This window comes from Tauraco erythrolophus, chromosome 2, assembly GCF_009769465.1.
Source record: "Tauraco erythrolophus isolate bTauEry1 chromosome 2, bTauEry1.pri, whole genome shotgun sequence".
Taxonomy (NCBI): Eukaryota; Metazoa; Chordata; class Aves; order Musophagiformes; family Musophagidae; genus Tauraco; species Tauraco erythrolophus.
This window is the reverse complement of record NC_141466.1, coordinates 131,776,602-131,795,414: the sequence shown is the minus strand read 5'-3', so window position 1 is coordinate 131,795,414 and position 18,813 is coordinate 131,776,602. Positions and strand designations below refer to the sequence as shown.

The following is an 18,813-nucleotide window of genomic DNA, read 5'->3' as shown; positions in this document are numbered from 1 at the left end:
TGGCTCTTGCACGCTTTGATAATTATCTACAAAAAGGAAGCAATTTAATTGTTGAACTCTAGTTACCTTGAAGAGGCAAAATCTGCGAGGATTAAATTTGTCTTTTCCTTTTCTGTCTTCTAAAGACAAAAATTTTATTAACTGTTCAACAAACTTGGGATCAGAAAAGTGATCATATATAATTTGTTCTGCCTGTAATAGAAAAAAAACAATGTTAGCTTTGCGGTGCTCGATTGTCACAGTGATATCTCAATCTTTCCAAGCCCCATTTTTCATTTTAATTCTATTTTTGGCAAAAATCATGCCTAGGTTATCCATTTTTCCCCTCGTATATAGAGAATATTGGGTAATGTTTTGCAAGACTCCTGACTTATTTTCATTAATGACTTTGGATTGTCTTTCCTTTCCTTAGTACAACCCCTACGAAGTAGTCATTCCCACTGGCATTAATCCTAAATTCTGATAAAGATTTGAAAGAGGACAAGAAAGTGCTCATTAATACAATTATTCCATGATCGCTGAGACAGAGAAACTGCAATACATTAAAATAATAATTTTTTTTCTTGTATGCTAACATAGTAAATACGAAAATGAAGTAGAAAAATACAATTAAAAATGTCTTGTGGGGATCTAGGTTTCTGAACAGTTATCACTTATTGCTTGTTAAAACCATGAGTATATCCACACAGCCATGAAACTGCGTAGTCGAGTTCAATCTCCATCTTAGTTTGCAATCACACAAAACCAAATCTGTTTCCACACATCTGTGTAAGCACTCTCTAAATGGCAAGCAATACTTAGGTTAAAAAAGAGAAGGGATAATACTACTTCTCTTCATAATAAAAATTGAAGAGAAGTAGTATTAAAAAAATTATCCACAAAACAAACACGCTGAAACCCTTACCTCTGTCAGCTCGTCTCGCCTTCGCCCAAGCTTTGGTTGATGCTCAACTGGAGCGTAAACTGTCATAGTTCTAAATATTTAAAAAAAAAATAAATATATAGTAACACATGTTTCAAAGTAAAATAAAGCTTATGATAGTCTTCTATATTCTCTATATTCCAAAGGATTTATCAACTCCAAAAGAGCAAAACTTTAAATTTACAGCAAGAAAAATCAAGGTTTTGCTACAGCAAGCAATCCAGAATCATTAGTGACAGAATACTCTGCATATTTCACAACTGTACAATTTTAAAGCTTCATTTTAAAACCAACAGCCATTAAAGAGCCATATGAAATACGTGCCTATAGCAGCCACGAAACCCAAAGAGAAGCAGGTAGAAAATAAATAAATAAAAAGCACAACAACAACAACAAAAAAAACACAAAACCCACCCAGAAGTAGTAAAACAAGCAAGGAACACAAAGGACAAAATAAAATGTATTTTTTTTTTGTTTCAATTAAAAAAATTCAACCTAACAAACATTACTTCATTTCCCACAGGGTTTTTGCTGCTGCCTCTGACAATTTTATGTTAATACTCAATGATACTCACCGAGGCCAGGCATAGTACCCCCAGTGTGTTTTCTCCACAAAACAACACGACTCCCAAGCTTCCTTAGTCTTTGGCAAACTCCGACTGTCGTAGTGCAGCCACTGGTTATCCGGTCTGTCACCAGCCTGAATGCTGGAGGGCTTAGGGCTTCCACCTGGTTAAAGAGGAATTCAGACTCTCTCCAACTGGGTCATTACCAGTCCCAGCAAACGTTATGACTTACTTGTATTAAAAGATTCTAAAGAGCTTTTATGTCTCCCTCCCTCCTGTCAAACCTGCACGGAGATTTGCTCCAGGACATTAAAAGTAACACTAATATGTTAGATTCAGGTTGGATATCAGGAAAAAAATTTTTACCATGAGTTGTAGAACACTGGAACAGGTTGCCCAGAGAGGTGGTGGATGCTCCATCCCTGGAGACATTCAAGGCCAGGTTGGACGAGGCCCTGAGCAACCTGATCTAGTTGGAGATATCCCTGCTCCTTGCAGGGGGGTTGGACTAGATGACCTTGGAAGGTCCGTTCCAGCCCTAACCGTTCTATGATTCTATGATTCTAATAGAGAGGAAGTAGTAATAGAAGAGATTCCTTTAGTAATTTATATAAATGTGCCAACTGAAATTATTAAAAAAAGAATAAAAAGGAGATGTACAAGTTATTCTCACAAATCACTAGGCTTTCTGAAAGCAAAATGACCTTATCTTTGAAGTTTTAGCTCATTTCAAGTCAGTGAACAGCTTAATACACACTTGCAAGTATAACACTGATTAATTAAAAAAAAAATCCACACACTGAAAAATGACCAATTCTATTACCTATTTTGTTTACTTAGGACATTAACAACCACAGAGAAATGAAAAGCTTGTAATTCTATGTTTAATCTAACCAGAAAAATATGCCTTAATAAAATTTTAGGATAAAAGTAAGACATTTCTTATATTAAATAAAACCTACTTATTTCATAAGGGCAGATGGGCACTTTCTTGTGTGTTCTCTTAAGCTGCTTAAGAATACCAGCCACAGCTGAGATGGCCACCTAGAAGAAAGAAATGGCCATTAATGTATCCATTCCATACACTTATCTCCAGAAGGATGGGTCGAATCATCTCACCACAGACACATTTTGAGCCAACTACTCAGCCCCCTAATAAGCCAGTGAACATTACAGTGAATTTGTCATCCCAGTGGCTGATACTTGCCACAAAGCAGCAGACTCAGTCATTTCAGGGGATACAGGACATGACTTAAGTGTGACCTTTATAGTCCACTATAAAAAAAAAAAAAACAAACTAATCACTTTCAGGACAAAAAGAGGTGGCCATTAGTTTCAAGCCTCGCTGAGGCAACGAGCAGAACAAAAAGGTGCAAATAGAACGCACAGAGGGCTCCTTCCAAGTAATAAGCTGCAGATGGAAAACCAGACATCTGCAAGAGGATTCTGAAGTCAGCAAGAACAAATAGGGACGTTCTGCATCTTCACAGTTTGTAGACTTCACATCACACGTCATGGCCTCAGCACTGCCAAGCCCATCACTGTCTTGGATCAGGAGCTTTTGTGCACGTGCATGGCTGGAAGGGTGAGAAGAGATGTCCACCCCAGCCTTGGATCAGGAGCTTTTGTGCATGTGCATGGCTGGAAGGGTGAGGAGAGACGTCCACCCCAGCCTTGGATCAGGAGCTTTTGTGCACGTGCGTGGTGGAAGGGTGAGGAGAGACGTCCACCCCAGCCGTGGTGCTGTATCATGGCACAGCACCACCACACCTCATCTAAAACCTGATGAGCTGCAAACGACACGATGTAATCACATGCTGGTGTTACCTTCCGAACTACAATTGCGTCATGGTTGAGACACTGCACAAAGAATTTTATGGCACGGACAGGCAGGATCCTGTCATCCCTCAGGAGCAGAGACAGGAAACCAATACTTATGTGCTCGAACTTCCAGGGACTAAAAAACAAACAAACAAACAAAACCATTCAAAACAAACAATATGTAGCAGAGTTGCACGTACTGTTTTTGCACAGAAATGATTATATGGATTAGGATTATGTAAATATGTTTTGGGCTAAAGTAAGTAATGTTCTATGCCACTGCTGCAGTCGATGAGCTTAACTATCATTTAAAGAAACTTCAATTTGTAGGAACGCACCAGTGCTACCAAACACATTCAGTTAATGGTGCCTTTTTGATCTTGGCATTTCAATGCAAAATCCAGACCTATAGGGATATTCTTTTACAGTTTTTCAAGACAAATATTATGCTACCAATTAAAATACATTCAGATGTCAGTATTATGCAGACAGCACCAGAGCTTTTTTCCTAGAACAAAAAAAAATATTAAAAAAATAACAGGTTAAACTAATTAACGACAAAGCTGAACTCCAAGACCTGATGATACTTTTTATTAACAAAACAAGCTCCCAACGAAAACAAATTCAAGACTCATTCAATTCTTTACCTAGGAGACAGTAATGCAAGATTCCCCTACATTGGCTTTTATCTTCCTGTTTGGGCAAGCAGAATTCATATGCAAATGCATGAAGACCTCCAGAAATTCAGTTTTTGCTGATACCTCTGCAAAAACTCTCCAAGAAGCTAGCCACAATCCATTTTATGTGAGACTGCTACTGACAAACTGCTTTGAGGGTGAAAAACATGTCTCAATTCTGGTCATGCTAACTATACTTCTTGATGCAATTAATATTTATTCATTTAGCCATCTCCAATCCACCCCCAAAAAAATTCTCATACACAGAAAGGAAGACTTACAGATTTCTTTGTTCCACACAGTCCAGCAACATGTTGACCAAATTCTCATAGTTTCTGAGGGAAAAAGAGGGAACCATCAATGGCTCGAGAGAGTAATTTAAAAATAGAATAAAAGTTCCTCAACAAAAGGTGGGTGAAGGCAATGCATTAAACAGAGGACAAACTGGGAGGACAGTGAAGAGGAGGAAGGAAGGAAATACGAGTGTGAAGGACAGAGGCTGCCAAGTCAACAGAGAAGATAAACCACAAAAATCCTTGCACATTCTGAATTCCTTGAGCTTAAGATTTAGTTTAGTAATTTTGGGTTATGACATGTAATGCACAGTAAATATTAGGCAGTGCAAGCTGGTGTTCCAAAGGAAGTTTAACTTACCGCAGAGCCTCAGCATTCTTTTCTTTCTGTCGCTGAATTCCTAACTGAATTTCTTCTGAGCGAAGACCTGTGAAGTTTGAACTTGGATGTTCTGATTTTTGCAGCATGACAGCTATTTCCACACATTTCTCTGGAACCTGTTGACAGACAACGCAAAGATTTGGGACTGAGCAGCAACATGCAAGTTCTACTGTTTGTTTCTGTTTTTAAATAAGGAGAGTTGAGAATCCCATGAAGAGTGCAGAATTTCCTGTGCAGACAGACAAGTCCATGAAGAAGTAGGGAAGACAGCTTTTGTGTTCATGCAGCAGAATTATTTCTCCATGTAAATGTTTTATTCTATTTTAAATTAAAACTTTAGTACTTCATTAGAGTGTAAAAATTGTTTCTAAATTGTATATAAATTGGCACTCATTCTTTAATATAAGTACCATGCCATTTATCCCACTGATTAGGCGAGAGGCAGTTGTGCAACAAGTGCTTTATTAGCACAGTGGGACAACACAAATACTGACAATGTTATTAATTTGATGACATTATCTTACCAACACACGTCTTCACACCTGATCAGATGACCCATACTAATTTAGGCAACTTAGATTTCCTTTCCACAACAAGCTTCCTTAGAGGTTAACAAAATTACAAATTCCAATACTATAACAGGAAGCTCTCAAAAATACAAGTCTACATTCCTTTGGAACAGAAATCAGAATGGGATCAACATCAGAACAGCAATTCAAGTAATAAATACACGAGTCTCAAGAGTTTATCCCCAAGTAGTCTGTCACTTACTGCAAAATCCAATCCAATCGTTTCATACTGCCTATGGATTTTTTCTGCTAGGTCATCAAAGAGTCTAACTATGGATGGTTTTTCCAAGGACATAGCTTTGCTAAGCCCAGAAGAAACAATCGCTGGCCATGTCTGCGCAATACAATCCCAGTCGTGAAGATTTGCCAAACATACTCCACTGTGATTTCCAAGAAGGCAATATAAGGCACCCTGTAAAATGAAAAATGTAATTTTAGAAAGTTAAAGCATTCTTCATCTATACATGGTATCTATCTACATCAGCATGCACCCACACAGAAAAAAAAATTCATCTTCAGGTTACCAAATCATTAAAATGAACCATAAACATTCAGCTACGTGGTCTACTTGTCAAAATACTGAAGTTTTCACAGAGTCCTCTTCGTGCTAAAGAGCAGTTTTAACGGGACTGGAAGCCCTGCCAATTGATTTATCCACAGAACAGCTGACTGACCCTCCAATTACATTATAACAGAGACCATTCCGTGACTGAGGACCACACCTGGCCCTTCCGTGAACTTATTCATGTTTGGGCTGCAGGCAAATCATCAGGCTGTTAACTAAGCTAAGACTGTATCAGAAATACCAAATTCAGGTATGGCAGCAAATGCTTTAAGCGTAGCAAAATTGGGATCAACTGGGAAGAAGCAACTAGGTGTGGGTTGATTATCTGGGAGGAGACAGGGATGGAAGAAGAGAGGTACAAGGATGGCAGAAAAAAAAAAATCAAGTTACAAGAAAAGGGATAAGAAGATACACAAACAACATAATCACACGCTGTCTGATAGTAGCTATCAGGCAGCTGGAGCAGGATAATAAGCCATGGCTGTTGTTCTGACCATACAACAAGAGTCCAACTTGCCTCTGTGGCCAGGGGGACTGACAGGGAGTGCAGAGGAAGGAGGGGAGTGTGATGCTTTCAAACACCTGGATGGATAGATTGCACTCTGGCATCACTAGGTCAGCACCACTTCCAGGCCTGGCAGCACCAACAATTACCCAGCAGTTCATAACAAAAACCACCTGACTTAGAACAACTTTTTTGGGTGATCAACTTTTTGTCTGATTCACACTGTTTTCTCACACTGCTGCAGCTGACAGAACTGCTTAAAGAGTTTTACCACCTTGGACTGTATTTTCTCAACTCCCATTTTGTAATTTAAACATAAGTGTTAATATACATTTTGTAATACCTGAACACACAAAGAAATGAGGAACATATAAGCACAGAATTTCTCTAGACAACTGATCTAACCCAAATAACTCTTCTGCATGACTAGTGTAAGGCTCTGCACGATTCTTTATTTGCCATTAAAATATGAGCCACGATAATGAGTGAGCACATCTCACTTTCACCATAAAAAATTCTCCTATGAAGACAGACACGAAACAAAGATAACGAGACCGTACTTTAAATTGCTTTTGAGTGACATCTTGCCGGTCCGGGCGCAAGAACTCCAAAACCAAGGGAATAATATCTCTGCAACAAAAATTGTACGTTCCCAGAGCTGTGAAGAACGCTTGCTGAGCTTTACTTCTGACCTGTGGGAAGAGAGGCTATTACCAGGAAGTCTTCTGAACCAAAAATATACTACACAAAAATAACACCCTTATCCATTCCAGTTACTTATGCCCAGAGTTTACATGATGTATTTGTGCACAGAAACAAAATTATTTATAGAAGGTAGTAAATAGCCTGCTTCCCCTCACCCTTGCTCACAGCTGTTGATAAAAATCTACTTCTTGTTTCTAGCATTCACTTGAGAACAGCTACAAAGTTAGTGAAAATTCTTTAGTGTTCCAAATAGCGGCATGAATCATAGCATCACATCTAAAAACCTCACCCTGGTATATTTTTACTAAAATTTTTCACTGAATTACTGTTTTTAGAAGCCTAGAGTTAAGTGCCTCAAAAAATTTAAAATTTCCAAACTAAGTTAGCAGCCTCTCAACCTGGTAAAGTTTTTTATTTGACAAAGAAGGGGTTTAAAGCAAAAACTGCCAAAATTGGCAACTAAGGCAAATTAAATAAGTAAATATTTCATGTTGCCATGGAAATAAACTGAAAAGCAAAGATCCTGAAAACATAACTTGAAGAGATCAACAAAAAACTCCGTATGTTTCATTTTAAAAGGGGTTGTTCTTTACCTGACCATATGAGCTTGTGGACAAACACAGAAGATCTCTGATCATCTCCTGGTGGGAGGTTTTATATTCACAGCCTTCCATCGTTAGTGTTCTCAGCTGAATTGCAGAGAAAACACAAATAAAGGACAGATTGTTTTTACATTTCACACGGGTAAGAGAAACGCTAGGGCAGGATTATTGCATCTTCTGCTAAATGACAACATCACAAATTGTCTCTTCAAGTCAAGTAGTTAGTGAAGGGTTAAGTGAAAGTATTACCTCATGCTGCAGCATAACTCTGTCTATCAGCAAAGCTCTGATATGCTGTTTCTTTCCTTGAAGCTGTAAACAAACACAGAATTTGGTTCAGATTTCAGTGTTCATATTAGCAATTTGCACTGACTGAATTCCCCACATACTCTCTTTCTTAGAAACGTTCACATTTCATGTAGAAACTCTTCTTGGCAGATAACCTTGCTTTTTTTTTTCCCCGGTAAAGTTTTTTATTTGCCTGTTGCTCTGTAAGCAAGAGGAAGCTCTGGTCACAGAAATGCCTCAGTTAACAAGGACCAGAACAGAGCACCATGCCAAATCTCAGATTTGGGTCCAAGGATACGTGCAAACTGGAGGTTACCTACAATTCAGAAATGCTAAGCTATTTGTTCGTAAGACTTCCAAATAAAGGCACAAAAGCACTGTAAAACAATATTCTTATCAAGGAATTAGATTTCGAAATTATAAAAACTGATTAGGACAGTAACAAAAATATGAAAAAAGTATTTGGGAACATTAGGAACTATTTCCATCCCTCACCTAAGCTTTACCAAAGACAAATCACTGACCCTGTTCTCCATGGATTTTTTCACTAGATTAAAGCTTTTCCATCGTGAATCAAACTCATGCTTGTGAGACCCTTGGAACTGTAAAACATCACTAATAATCTGTAGAAAGAAAAAGATGACAAAGAGTGATTATTTTGCAAAACAAGTAGCCTTGTCTTCAGTATTACAAATTATAAACGTACCTTTATTATTAGAAACAAAGATTTGGTATCATCTTCTGAATTATCAAGTATATAGCCTGCAATTGGAAGAAAAATAATTTATTATCAGACAGGAAAAGAGTTTTAAAAATAAATAATCATTTTATTTCTACAAAGCCTCACTTTAAGAATTATAGGCAAAGTAAACAAGTTTCAAATCTATAAAATTATACTTAAAAGCAAAACACAATATTTTTTAGACAGACAAGCGGTTAAACTTACGCAGCAATTTCCTTGTAACCCTTGCAATTGTTTCTCGATAATTCTCTCTTGATAAATCTGCAAAAAAAATAACGTTTTCTTTTCATTATACAATAGCACAAAAAGCAATTTATAGATAAGTAAACCAGTGGAAAGCCAGAGCAGACTATTCAGAAATGGCAGTCTGGACTATTATAAAAGTGTTATATCTAAGGATGCCACTCTTAGAGGGCCTTCTTTTGTTTATCAAGTCAACAATATGGTTTTTATAGGTACCTAACCTTCTTTATTTGCCTTGACAATTGGCTTCACTTCTAACCACAGACTGAGGCAGATTATTCAGCATATGAAAACTGAGTAACACATTAAGCAGTGTAAAAAAGAAAGTGTAAAAAAGAAAGCCAACAGAACACAGATTTAACGTATCAGGTGATCAAGTCAGGAGACTGGGGACTTACTCCCCTTCAATACGTGGAGGGGAACAGATATTCCCAATCTAAACCACAAAAAATGCAGACAAAAGAAAGATCAATGATTCAAGCAGTCTCCTTGGAAAGTTTTAAACCAGAAAAATCTGAATTGCTGCAAAAGACCACTAATTAAATGCCTATTCTCTACTACATTTTACATGGCTACAAACTCACCACTTTCAAGTTAATGGACCAGATTTTAGAAGAAGTATTAAAGCTCCTAAAATCATTTAATAACCTGATAAGTCACCCTGCACCTCAGTTCCTTGTTTAAATTGCCCATATTCACTTGGAAGATGGTGAAGAATGCTGCCTGAAAAATGCAGTGTCTTCTAATGGAGCTGTTACAGCCTTTAGCAGGTTGCGCCTTGATTCCTTCTGTCTCAAGTGCCATCCTTAGGTGATGTGTTTTGCTTCCTGTACCTCTCATCCATGTTGGACTATGCAGGCCCAACCATTCTGAGCTGGGGCTGGACCTCAGCTCCCATTCCCAGACAGTACTGCAGCAGATTTGTATCCTGTATACCATCACTGAAGATGAAACAGTGTGTACACAAGAATTTGTGTTGGCCAAAAAAGCTCATTTAATAACGAAGAGAAGAATCAAAATTATTGTCTCAAAAAGAACCTACTGGCTTTACAGGAGAAAAAAAGAATTAAAACAATGCTTACAACCTGTCCGAACAGAATTAGGATCTACGTACCATATTCAACACCTGTATACAGTTTTGTCTCTTCCAAAGACACCAGACTTGGGACTCTGCATGAAAACAAACCAAGTATTAGTATGCACTATGGAAAACATGGACTATGTGAATTTCATTGACATTTAACTCACTTTAACAAGTCAAATTTCATGCCAGTAGTGCCAAAGACGTTTGGATTTACTAACAGTGATAACATTTATAAATTGACCATACCTATAGGTTAGACTGCTTGGCAAAGACAAGTACACCATAAGGACACCCCCTTGAACCCAGAATCTTGATTTCTTTTTTTAACAGAACCTCATCAGTTCTGGTAAACAGCCAGAGACTTGGTCTCATTGTCAAACCTTAGAACACACTCATCAAAACAAGCGTGGTTCCTGACATCTCAGTCTCAGAGGGACAGATGAATCCGACTGCTGAGGCACAGACCCTTCCTGGCAAGTTGAGCTGATTTTGTCCTTTCTTTATAAATATTCCCATTATCTATACAAGTCCTACTTATTGCTCTGTGAAGTTCACTGTTAATAGCCACATCAAGAAAATAAAGTCATGCTTCTTCCAGGATTTGGGGAAAACTTATCTATCAAAAATATTTTTTTTAAAGTGAATTCTTAGTCTTTGTGGATTTGCTTTTATGTAACCATGCAGAAAAAAGATACCACGTGCCAATGAATTTAAAAGACATAAGAACATAACACTTTTTTAAAATTTTGGTTTGGTTGTACGTTTTGGTTTTTTTTTTTTTTGTAGGCCTAAAATCTGACCCCCTAAAACATTAAGGTAGTCAAATTCAAGATTTCAAGGACAAAAATACACCAGTGTATTATATTAAACAAATAGTATCAGCAAGTAATATCTATAATCTTCACATAAAATTGCATTGACAGTAGAATCAGAACAAACAAAGCTCAGTGAAGCAATGTAATTACTCCTACTAGAAATGCCAAATAACACATCAGAAAACTCCATAGATTCTACATCTGAGCATGTGCTACAAGATACTACAATAAACTTTCAGATGTCAGGCAATGGCACACTTCTATCTGCCAGAACCAGAAATAAGGGTCATGCTTCTCCTGTAAAAGTGAACACATTAAACCACAATCACTACAATTATTGTGCTGATCAGATGAAGGAAAAGAACTTGCAATCAAAAATCAGGTAAACTGACCTCACAACCCACATAAGTCACATCTGCACCAACACAAGTCAAACTGAAATATCTTTCTCTTAATTGATTTAATCATCAAGAAATGAAGCCTTAATTTCATTTTCCTTGTTGCATTTTTGGTAGCACTAGGTTAACTCAAAAATAAGCCATTTCAAAAATCTTCCCACTTTTTCCCCCCCAAAACTCAGCACTGGCATAGGTGTTTAAGGTACAATTTGGCCACTAATAAAGTTTTCAAATATCCAACATCGATCCAGTACTTTGGTCCTGAATAATGGTCTCACACACTTGCTCTTTTAGAATCATCTACATGATTGACTTTGAAAGTGTTTACAAGGTATTCCTCCAAGATCAGACCTTTCCAGTTGGGAAGATACAGAGAAGGGCTATTTCTGCAATTAACATCTGGGGAAAAGAAAAAAAACAGAGTGAACCTTCCCACACCAAATACTATGACTTCTTAAAAAAAAAAAGAGGGTAACGGATAAATCCAACAATCTCAGGCAGCCAGACATTTGGTTTGTACCAAATGGACACACTGACAGGTAAACAAGCTCATAGCAGTAATTTTTTCTACAGTATTTCAATGTATTTCTACCCTTAAACAGTTTCCCCTGCTATAGATGCACAAATTAAGTCACGTAAGGCTTTCCTACCTATGAGGCAAGGAAAATTAAAGTGCAGTTTCCCAGTTTTCCCTCAGGTAGCCTACAGAAAGACTATCTTATGCTTCTTCCCTTCTTTGCTTCTCCCAGCAAAACACACTCAGCTGTTCTTTGCCAGCTAGCCAAGTTCCAAACCAAATCTCTAATATTTGAAACAAAGGAAAACACCACTCTGAGGTCTCTCTAGACTTCAGATTCCTGAGCAAACCAGGAGTAACAACTCAACACGCAGCATCCAGTGATCAAGAACTAGCCTGGTACAGTCCTTACACTCACCACGACATTACTCCACAGGCAGAACCATCTATTTCAACAATACTATTGATAGGATTAAAATATTATGTTCAAAATGCAACCAAGTTTTATAGCTGGCCCACAAACTCAGATCCGTGCCAGTAATCCTCAGCAGTGTAAGTGCCAGTCACTGAGCCAGAGAAACTGGTTTACTTTGGACACACAGAAGGAAGAGGCATTAAATGGTTTTTTTTAACTCAGTCAATACTGATAGCAAGAGTCTCACAACAACGCTTCATGCAAGGTATAAATAATACTGAGCTTCATTCCGCATCAACAGTTTTCCATACAAATTGCCAAGAAAACTTATGGGCAGAGTATCCAAAATTATAGCTGGAACGGAAATCCCGATGAAACAGAACTTCAAAGAATTCATTCCCTTATTTGCCACAGTACAAAAACTAAAGGGTCTTTATTTGAGGAAAATTTGATGCACTATGTTTTTCCACTTCCAGACCTTTTACAGAGCCCTTTATTCCAGTCTCTGTGCACGCATCCCTCAGTACAGAAGTACAGTTCAGCCATCAGGTACAGCTTTTCAGAAACAAACAGCTTTCAGCATCACTCCACTGAACCAATTGGAGAGGAATTTTTTCTAATTGCAAAAAAAAAAAAAACAAACAAACAAACCCCGTGCCATGTTAAGGACTAGCTCAAGGGCTGCATGAACCTATTTTGACATAAGAGATCAAGAGACAACAGTCGGAAGGTGAACAAGGAGAAAACAGGGTTACTCACCGTGGAGGAGTAACTGTTCCCTTTCCTGTGTGCAGCTCCCCCAGCAGAGCTGGGAAGTTTCCTGGAGATGCCAAGAGAGGTTAGCTAGCCCTGCCCCTCCGCGTACACATCACATCCTTACACATTTAAAAGAAGTGGCTTATCCTTGACTTGTGGCCTGAACACCTTCAGTGAAAGGACGTTGAGAAAGCTCTTACCAACGTCTGTAGCAGAAGTAGAGCAGTACTGCATCCCAACCAACCAAGCTGTATTTCCAAGGGAGACAAAAGTGGATGTCCTCTGAGTAACCCTGTTGTTGCTGCCCTCAATCAGCTGCTTAGTGGTACCTCGTTAATAACCACGCTGCGAGGAAGGGAGGCGAAGCCAAGGGGAACTCAACATCAGTGAAAGATTTCTCAGCCTTAGGGAGCTTTACACTGTCTGCATTTGAGATAACCTGTATTTGCACACAACAAAGGACGCTGACATCACTTACAGTTACAGGAGCCCTTAGGAAAAAGGGCAGCCTGTGTGCAGAGAAGCATTACGTACACCTGCACGTATCTTGCGTGGCACAGCAACCCTTATGTCGTGGTTTTGCAGGGGCAGAAGAAAACCCACGTATTAATTTTTCCCCAACTCTTGTCCCAGTAATTCACCACAGCTCTGACTCTATGGTTTTCAACACCTTAATTCAGCCACAGAAAACTACTCCTGTCATCAAAGATTGCTCCTCACAACCTCTGGCAGCCTCACCTCCTTTTTTTTTCCCTTTCCCTTTTAACTCTCCATTTCACATCAAAGAAGTAATTCACTGAACACACCTGAAATCAATGGCACCTCTACTAAAGATGAAGAATACTATGGGGAAGAATAATATAAAAATACACACTATTGAGTCATGAAATAGTTGTCTGTTAATTTGTTAGGCATGGCACTTCAGAAGACAATTCATTCACCCTCCAAAAAAGGATGAAGTTTAAATTCCTTGCTACTCACAGGCTAAAAAATAAAAAGGCAACTCCGAGTGACATTTATTAAAGTTCTGTTTCTTACTCAAACTCAACTATTTTCAATTCTGACAAGTTTCAACTATACAGTTTATTTGTGCATGGACTGTGCATAAATTTATTTTCTACTGAACTGCCCATCATCTCCCTAAACACTGCTCATGTATGAGACATTCAGAGTAACACTAGGCATTTAAAATAGCATGAGCTATTTTTTTAATTAAGCTATGATAGGATTTTCAGAAGGATATAAACTTAGATCATTCATGTAAAACACACATGGGAATTATTTTCCTCCCAAAATTAGAAAGGAAAAAAAACACATGAATTGTAAACTACAGGTAAGAACTGCTTGGTCTCAGAAAAAGTTGGAGCGTTATGAAACCTAAACCATTTCTGCTCCAGTTCACTGAGCAAGGAAATCATTCTTCAAGCCCTTCACAACAGCTATGCTGATGTGCATACCCAGCCTGTGCGTGTACACACACACACACAACATATACTTTTGGGCATACTGAGCACACTCAAGTGTTGGACAACTTAACAACATGTTTACTGAGTATATCACTTTTCAGTTCAGAGACTGCCAGTCATCAAAAGATTAAAAAAAAAAAAAGGAGTAAGAGAAACTAATGAATCAACATGAAAACATGAACCAGGATTGACAGGAGACTCAAGAAGGCTCAGGCCAATGTACACACTTGTAGATAAACAGAACTTTTGAAACCTTTACTCTAACCAGTAGTTACTAAGCCAAGAAAATAAGGGCACGATTTGATTCTAACAAGGAGATCACACCAGACCAATGCTGGGGAATTCTATTCAGTTTCAACTCTACCAAACAATCAATCAACAAATAAATAAGAAATCATCATTAAAACTTTGTATATTAACTGTTCAAGAAGCAAATCTATTTTCAACAGCTCATAAGTAAAATAAACACAAACTGCTCCGACACAAAACAGACTATTCTTAACAAGGAGAAAGGAAGAAAGACATTTTGAAATTATTGGATACTCTGTATTTGACACTGAGGAAAAAAAAAACTGTAAAAGTCCATAAAAATGGACCAAGTGACTTCCCACAAAACTTTTCAAGATGAAAAGTTCCTGTAAGCGATTTCCATAAAATGATGTTGATAAACTGTAATACACCCTCTATAATCAAACAAAACAGAATCCTGGGTTAAAAGTACTACTGCAGTAAAATGCAGTAGTCTCCACACTAGTGGAGAGGTCTTATATTTGCAACAGCTCTATTTTCTTATGGGGAAAGTAACTTCAAAAGAATTATGGCAACAAACACCAAGCAGCAAATCGTCACCGTGTTAGTGGAAAGCAGTCTCACACGTTCATCTCTGCAATTTATTTTAAACCAGAAAGGTTTACAACTTGGATCCAGATTCCCTCATTGTCTTCTCTCAAAACAGCGCTCATAACTGTTGGCATAGTCTCGTTCCCCTAGAAGACTATCACGTTTATGTAATACCATGATTTAAAATTCATCCATCCAAAAAAACCCTAACCCTTGCATGGGAATTTTACACAACACAGGTCAGTTTTGACAATCAATAACGAAATAAGCATTTGGCCAGCTTGTGACATCTGTGACACACAGTCAATACGTAATTCTCATAATTAGCTTTCCCTGCTACTTAAGCAAAATCCCTGCTTCCTCACTCAGCCAAGTCACCTGGCTTTGCACTAGTCACTGCCACGACTGAGTCACTTAAATCAATGACCAAAGCAGGTACAGTGGTCTCGTGCTGTTACAGTCTGCTCCTAGGAGAGGCAGAAGCCCTTCTCCCTTATTCCTGCCACTGCCTGTCACCCAAGCAAGATGGCAAACAAATCCCAAAAACAAGGTCTGCAAATATTTGGGTAGCTCTCAGTTGTCCAACAGAAAACCAAATCTTCTATGTTCAGGGAAAAGGCATCTTGGTGGCAGGAGCAGCCTGCTGGCAGGCAGAGCTCATGGTGCCAAGTGAACCGTGGTACCTAGCTCATCATCCTGCCACACACAGCTTTCAAGTTCATTCAACCCACCTATTTCTTCTGCTCAGGTTCAAATCACACAGCTCCAAGCGCTCCCCCATCTATGTGAGTTTCCTTTCATGCAGTGAGCAGTCTGGAGGATTATAAAGGAACAACTACTCATCATCTGTCTTTCTTGGCAAGAATCTTCAGGTATCCTTAACCACCAAGACGAAGGAAAAGCTAGCAGTTACACTGCTCAGCTCTACTTTACAGCCAGCACGAATAACATGGTCTGTGATCAGCTGTGGTTTGTTGGAGGTAAGTGGTGTAGGAGGTATCTGACAAGAAATCTCCTGTGCCAGTTTGCTTTAGAAATATACATGTAGAATTTTTTTTTTTATCCTAAATGTATCAAGCCATTTACCAGTATCTGCATTCAAAAATATTCCTACAACTGCCACATAAGGACAGTGAATATCATCACTACTAGTGGTAAGTACTAACTGTGAATACACAGTACTTAAAATAAGGCTGTTCTGGGTAACTGAGTCACTCTCAATAAAAGCCCTTCAGACACAAATCTGAGTGCTTTATGTGCATTCCCAATACTTATTATGGGAACATGCTTAGAAATGTGAACAGGTATCTTACAAAAAAAAATCCCAGGAACTCACAACACAATAACAATTAAAATCAAACTTCTTTCCTGTTTTAATAGCAAGTTCATCAAAGGACACCTCCTATATTCAAACTGGATATAATTTTATGGATATGTGGGATAGAAAACAGTATTCACAGAAGTTATTTGAATACTTCTTAAATCAAAAGATATCTCCCTCATTACAAATATTCCAGTTATTTCTTGGGGAAGGAAGAGGAGGGAACAAGGCAGTGGGGAGGACATCTTCCTCCTTGGAACAATTCCCTCTGTGACCCATGCTGACACACAGCACCCTATTAAAACAGAATACACATTTCATAAGCAGCATCGCCAGAATGAACACCATCTGTCCTGGATGGATCAACACGGCCTCATCTCTCAAGATGCTAAATTGATATCGACCTTTTTAACTGTTCTTGTTAAGTAAGTTGAATAAAGTGACAGGGATCTAACAAGACAGGTTGCCCCGAGAAGCTGTGGCTGCCCCATCCCTGGAAGTGTTCCAGGCCAGGCTGGATGGGGCTTTGGGCAGCCTGGTGTAGTGGAGGGTGTCCCTGCCCATGGCAGGGGGGTTGGAACTGGATGATCTTTGAGGTCCCTTCCAACCCAAACCATTCTGTGACTCTATTCTATGATTTAATCGACACAAAGTGCGACAGGATCTCCTTAAGTATTTAGTCCACCTTACTACACCAAAGTACAATACTGTGCACAAACGCACTCTACTTTCCCCAGATTGTCCCTCTCATTAAAAATCCACATTCCATTTGTGATAATTCAAACCATACAAGGAACCAGAACTAACCCTTACTTAAAATCCATTCCACTTCAGCAGGCAAATTTCAGAGTCCTGTGTAAAGTCACTAAAAAGATAAATCGCCTTAAGTATGTCTTTAAAAAGTCTTAACGTAAACACAAAAAGTTTGGATGCAAGACTTGCTCGCAGTGGGTGTTTCATCACTATGTGTAAAGTCCATCCAAAACCAGACAATGGAGGACTCTGAATCTCTGCAGATGTTTAGTGGAATAAACTGTTGAGTTCCAAAATTCAGACTATGTGAGAAAAGTCGGATTTTGATTTCTTTAGTAACAAATTGATTTCAGCATGTTCTCACACAAATTGCATATATTTAATATAGCAACACAGAAAACTAACAGAATGAAGCACGTCTTCTGTAAGCATGCACGTAATTCAGAAGTAGATTACACGCTGAAGTCCTAATCTGTACCATAAGAATTTACAGACCTTTCCAGCCTGTAAAAAGATAATTCTAAACACTCCACACCAAAACAAAACCAGACAGCCTACATGAACACGTTCTAATGACAGCTGCAATCCACTCTTCTCCACAGGTGGTGAGGTTCGTTCTTCTGCCAAATGAAGCTTCAGTTACTGACAATCAGATAGTCTAGACAAGGGTGCAAACCTGCTTTCTCTTCCTTGATTAACAGATTAGCTACAACAGATTTTTTTTTTTGTGGTGTTACAGACATTTTGGGCCAAGATAGTCTTGTATTTTGAAGTTCAAGGCATCTAAGAACAAAAAAATCCTTCTCCTTTGAAGGACCAACACCAGAAACTCTGTCCTTGAACCCCTGAGCCATATCAACTGCAAGCACCTAGTGCCTGCTGCCTAACAGATACCAGGGCAGGATTCAGACTGAATCAAGAAGCAAAGCTAACACGGTCCCACGTTTTCCCAGAATGGACCAGCAGCACGTTGCTGATGCAGGACCAGTCAATGCCTCCTGAAAGACACTGGAATCCTTACTCTAGAAGACAGGCTCATCATCAGCCCGTATGCCCTGCACTGTCTCTTTAATTAAAAGACTACTTCCCTGAATTCCTTACATTGTCAACGGAAAAGATGCCCTCTTCAAAGCTCTCCAGCTTAACAAATGTTCTGACATACATTCACGAGGAGCCTCTCCCACGGTTCCAGAAGCTCACAGAAGCTGGACACCTGAAGTAATGCATTTGAGACTGTATCAACGCTCCTTGGTACTTTTAGTAGCTGGCACTTGGGCAAAAAAAAAACATCCCAGCAACAACTGCATGGTTACCAAACACAGCCTGTGGCCATAAGCTGAACCGAAATCCTGTGTATTTTAAACGTGATATATAACAACAGGAACACTGAGATCAAACTCGTAATTGCCTCTGATGTAACATTTCAACATGCTTCCTCAAAGAAGTCAAAGCTAGAGCAGCAATCCTCTCTAGCAAGAAGTAGTCTGGTTTAAAGCCTGAACTACTGTAACGTTCCTGGTAGTTCCAAAATGGAAGTTTACTCCAGCGTTTTCGCTGTGTGCAGGCAT

At 38.8% G+C, this 18,813-nt stretch overlaps 1 protein-coding gene across 2 annotated transcripts in view; it reads right to left on the bottom strand.

The window, feature by feature from the left end:
• PSME4 (proteasome activator subunit 4) overlaps window positions 1-18,813 on the bottom strand; it is a 68,683-nt gene that overhangs the window by 16,533 nt on the left and 33,337 nt on the right. For both annotated transcript variants that reach the window (XM_086631920.1, XM_086631921.1), the window contains 15 exons: window positions 9,995-10,050; window positions 8,842-8,898; window positions 8,602-8,657; window positions 8,420-8,518; window positions 7,857-7,919; window positions 7,599-7,694; window positions 6,861-6,992; window positions 5,433-5,642; window positions 4,641-4,777; window positions 4,268-4,321; window positions 3,316-3,445; window positions 2,451-2,532; window positions 1,498-1,651; window positions 905-974; window positions 67-192 (listed from right to left, as the gene is read on the bottom strand). In XM_086631920.1, the coding sequence (XP_086488046.1) occupies window positions 67-192; window positions 905-974; window positions 1,498-1,651; window positions 2,451-2,532; window positions 3,316-3,445; window positions 4,268-4,321; window positions 4,641-4,777; window positions 5,433-5,642; window positions 6,861-6,992; window positions 7,599-7,694; window positions 7,857-7,919; window positions 8,420-8,518; window positions 8,602-8,657; window positions 8,842-8,898; window positions 9,995-10,050 (1,522 nt within the window). The remainder of the gene's footprint in view (window positions 1-66; window positions 193-904; window positions 975-1,497; window positions 1,652-2,450; window positions 2,533-3,315; window positions 3,446-4,267; window positions 4,322-4,640; window positions 4,778-5,432; window positions 5,643-6,860; window positions 6,993-7,598; window positions 7,695-7,856; window positions 7,920-8,419; window positions 8,519-8,601; window positions 8,658-8,841; window positions 8,899-9,994; window positions 10,051-18,813) is intronic.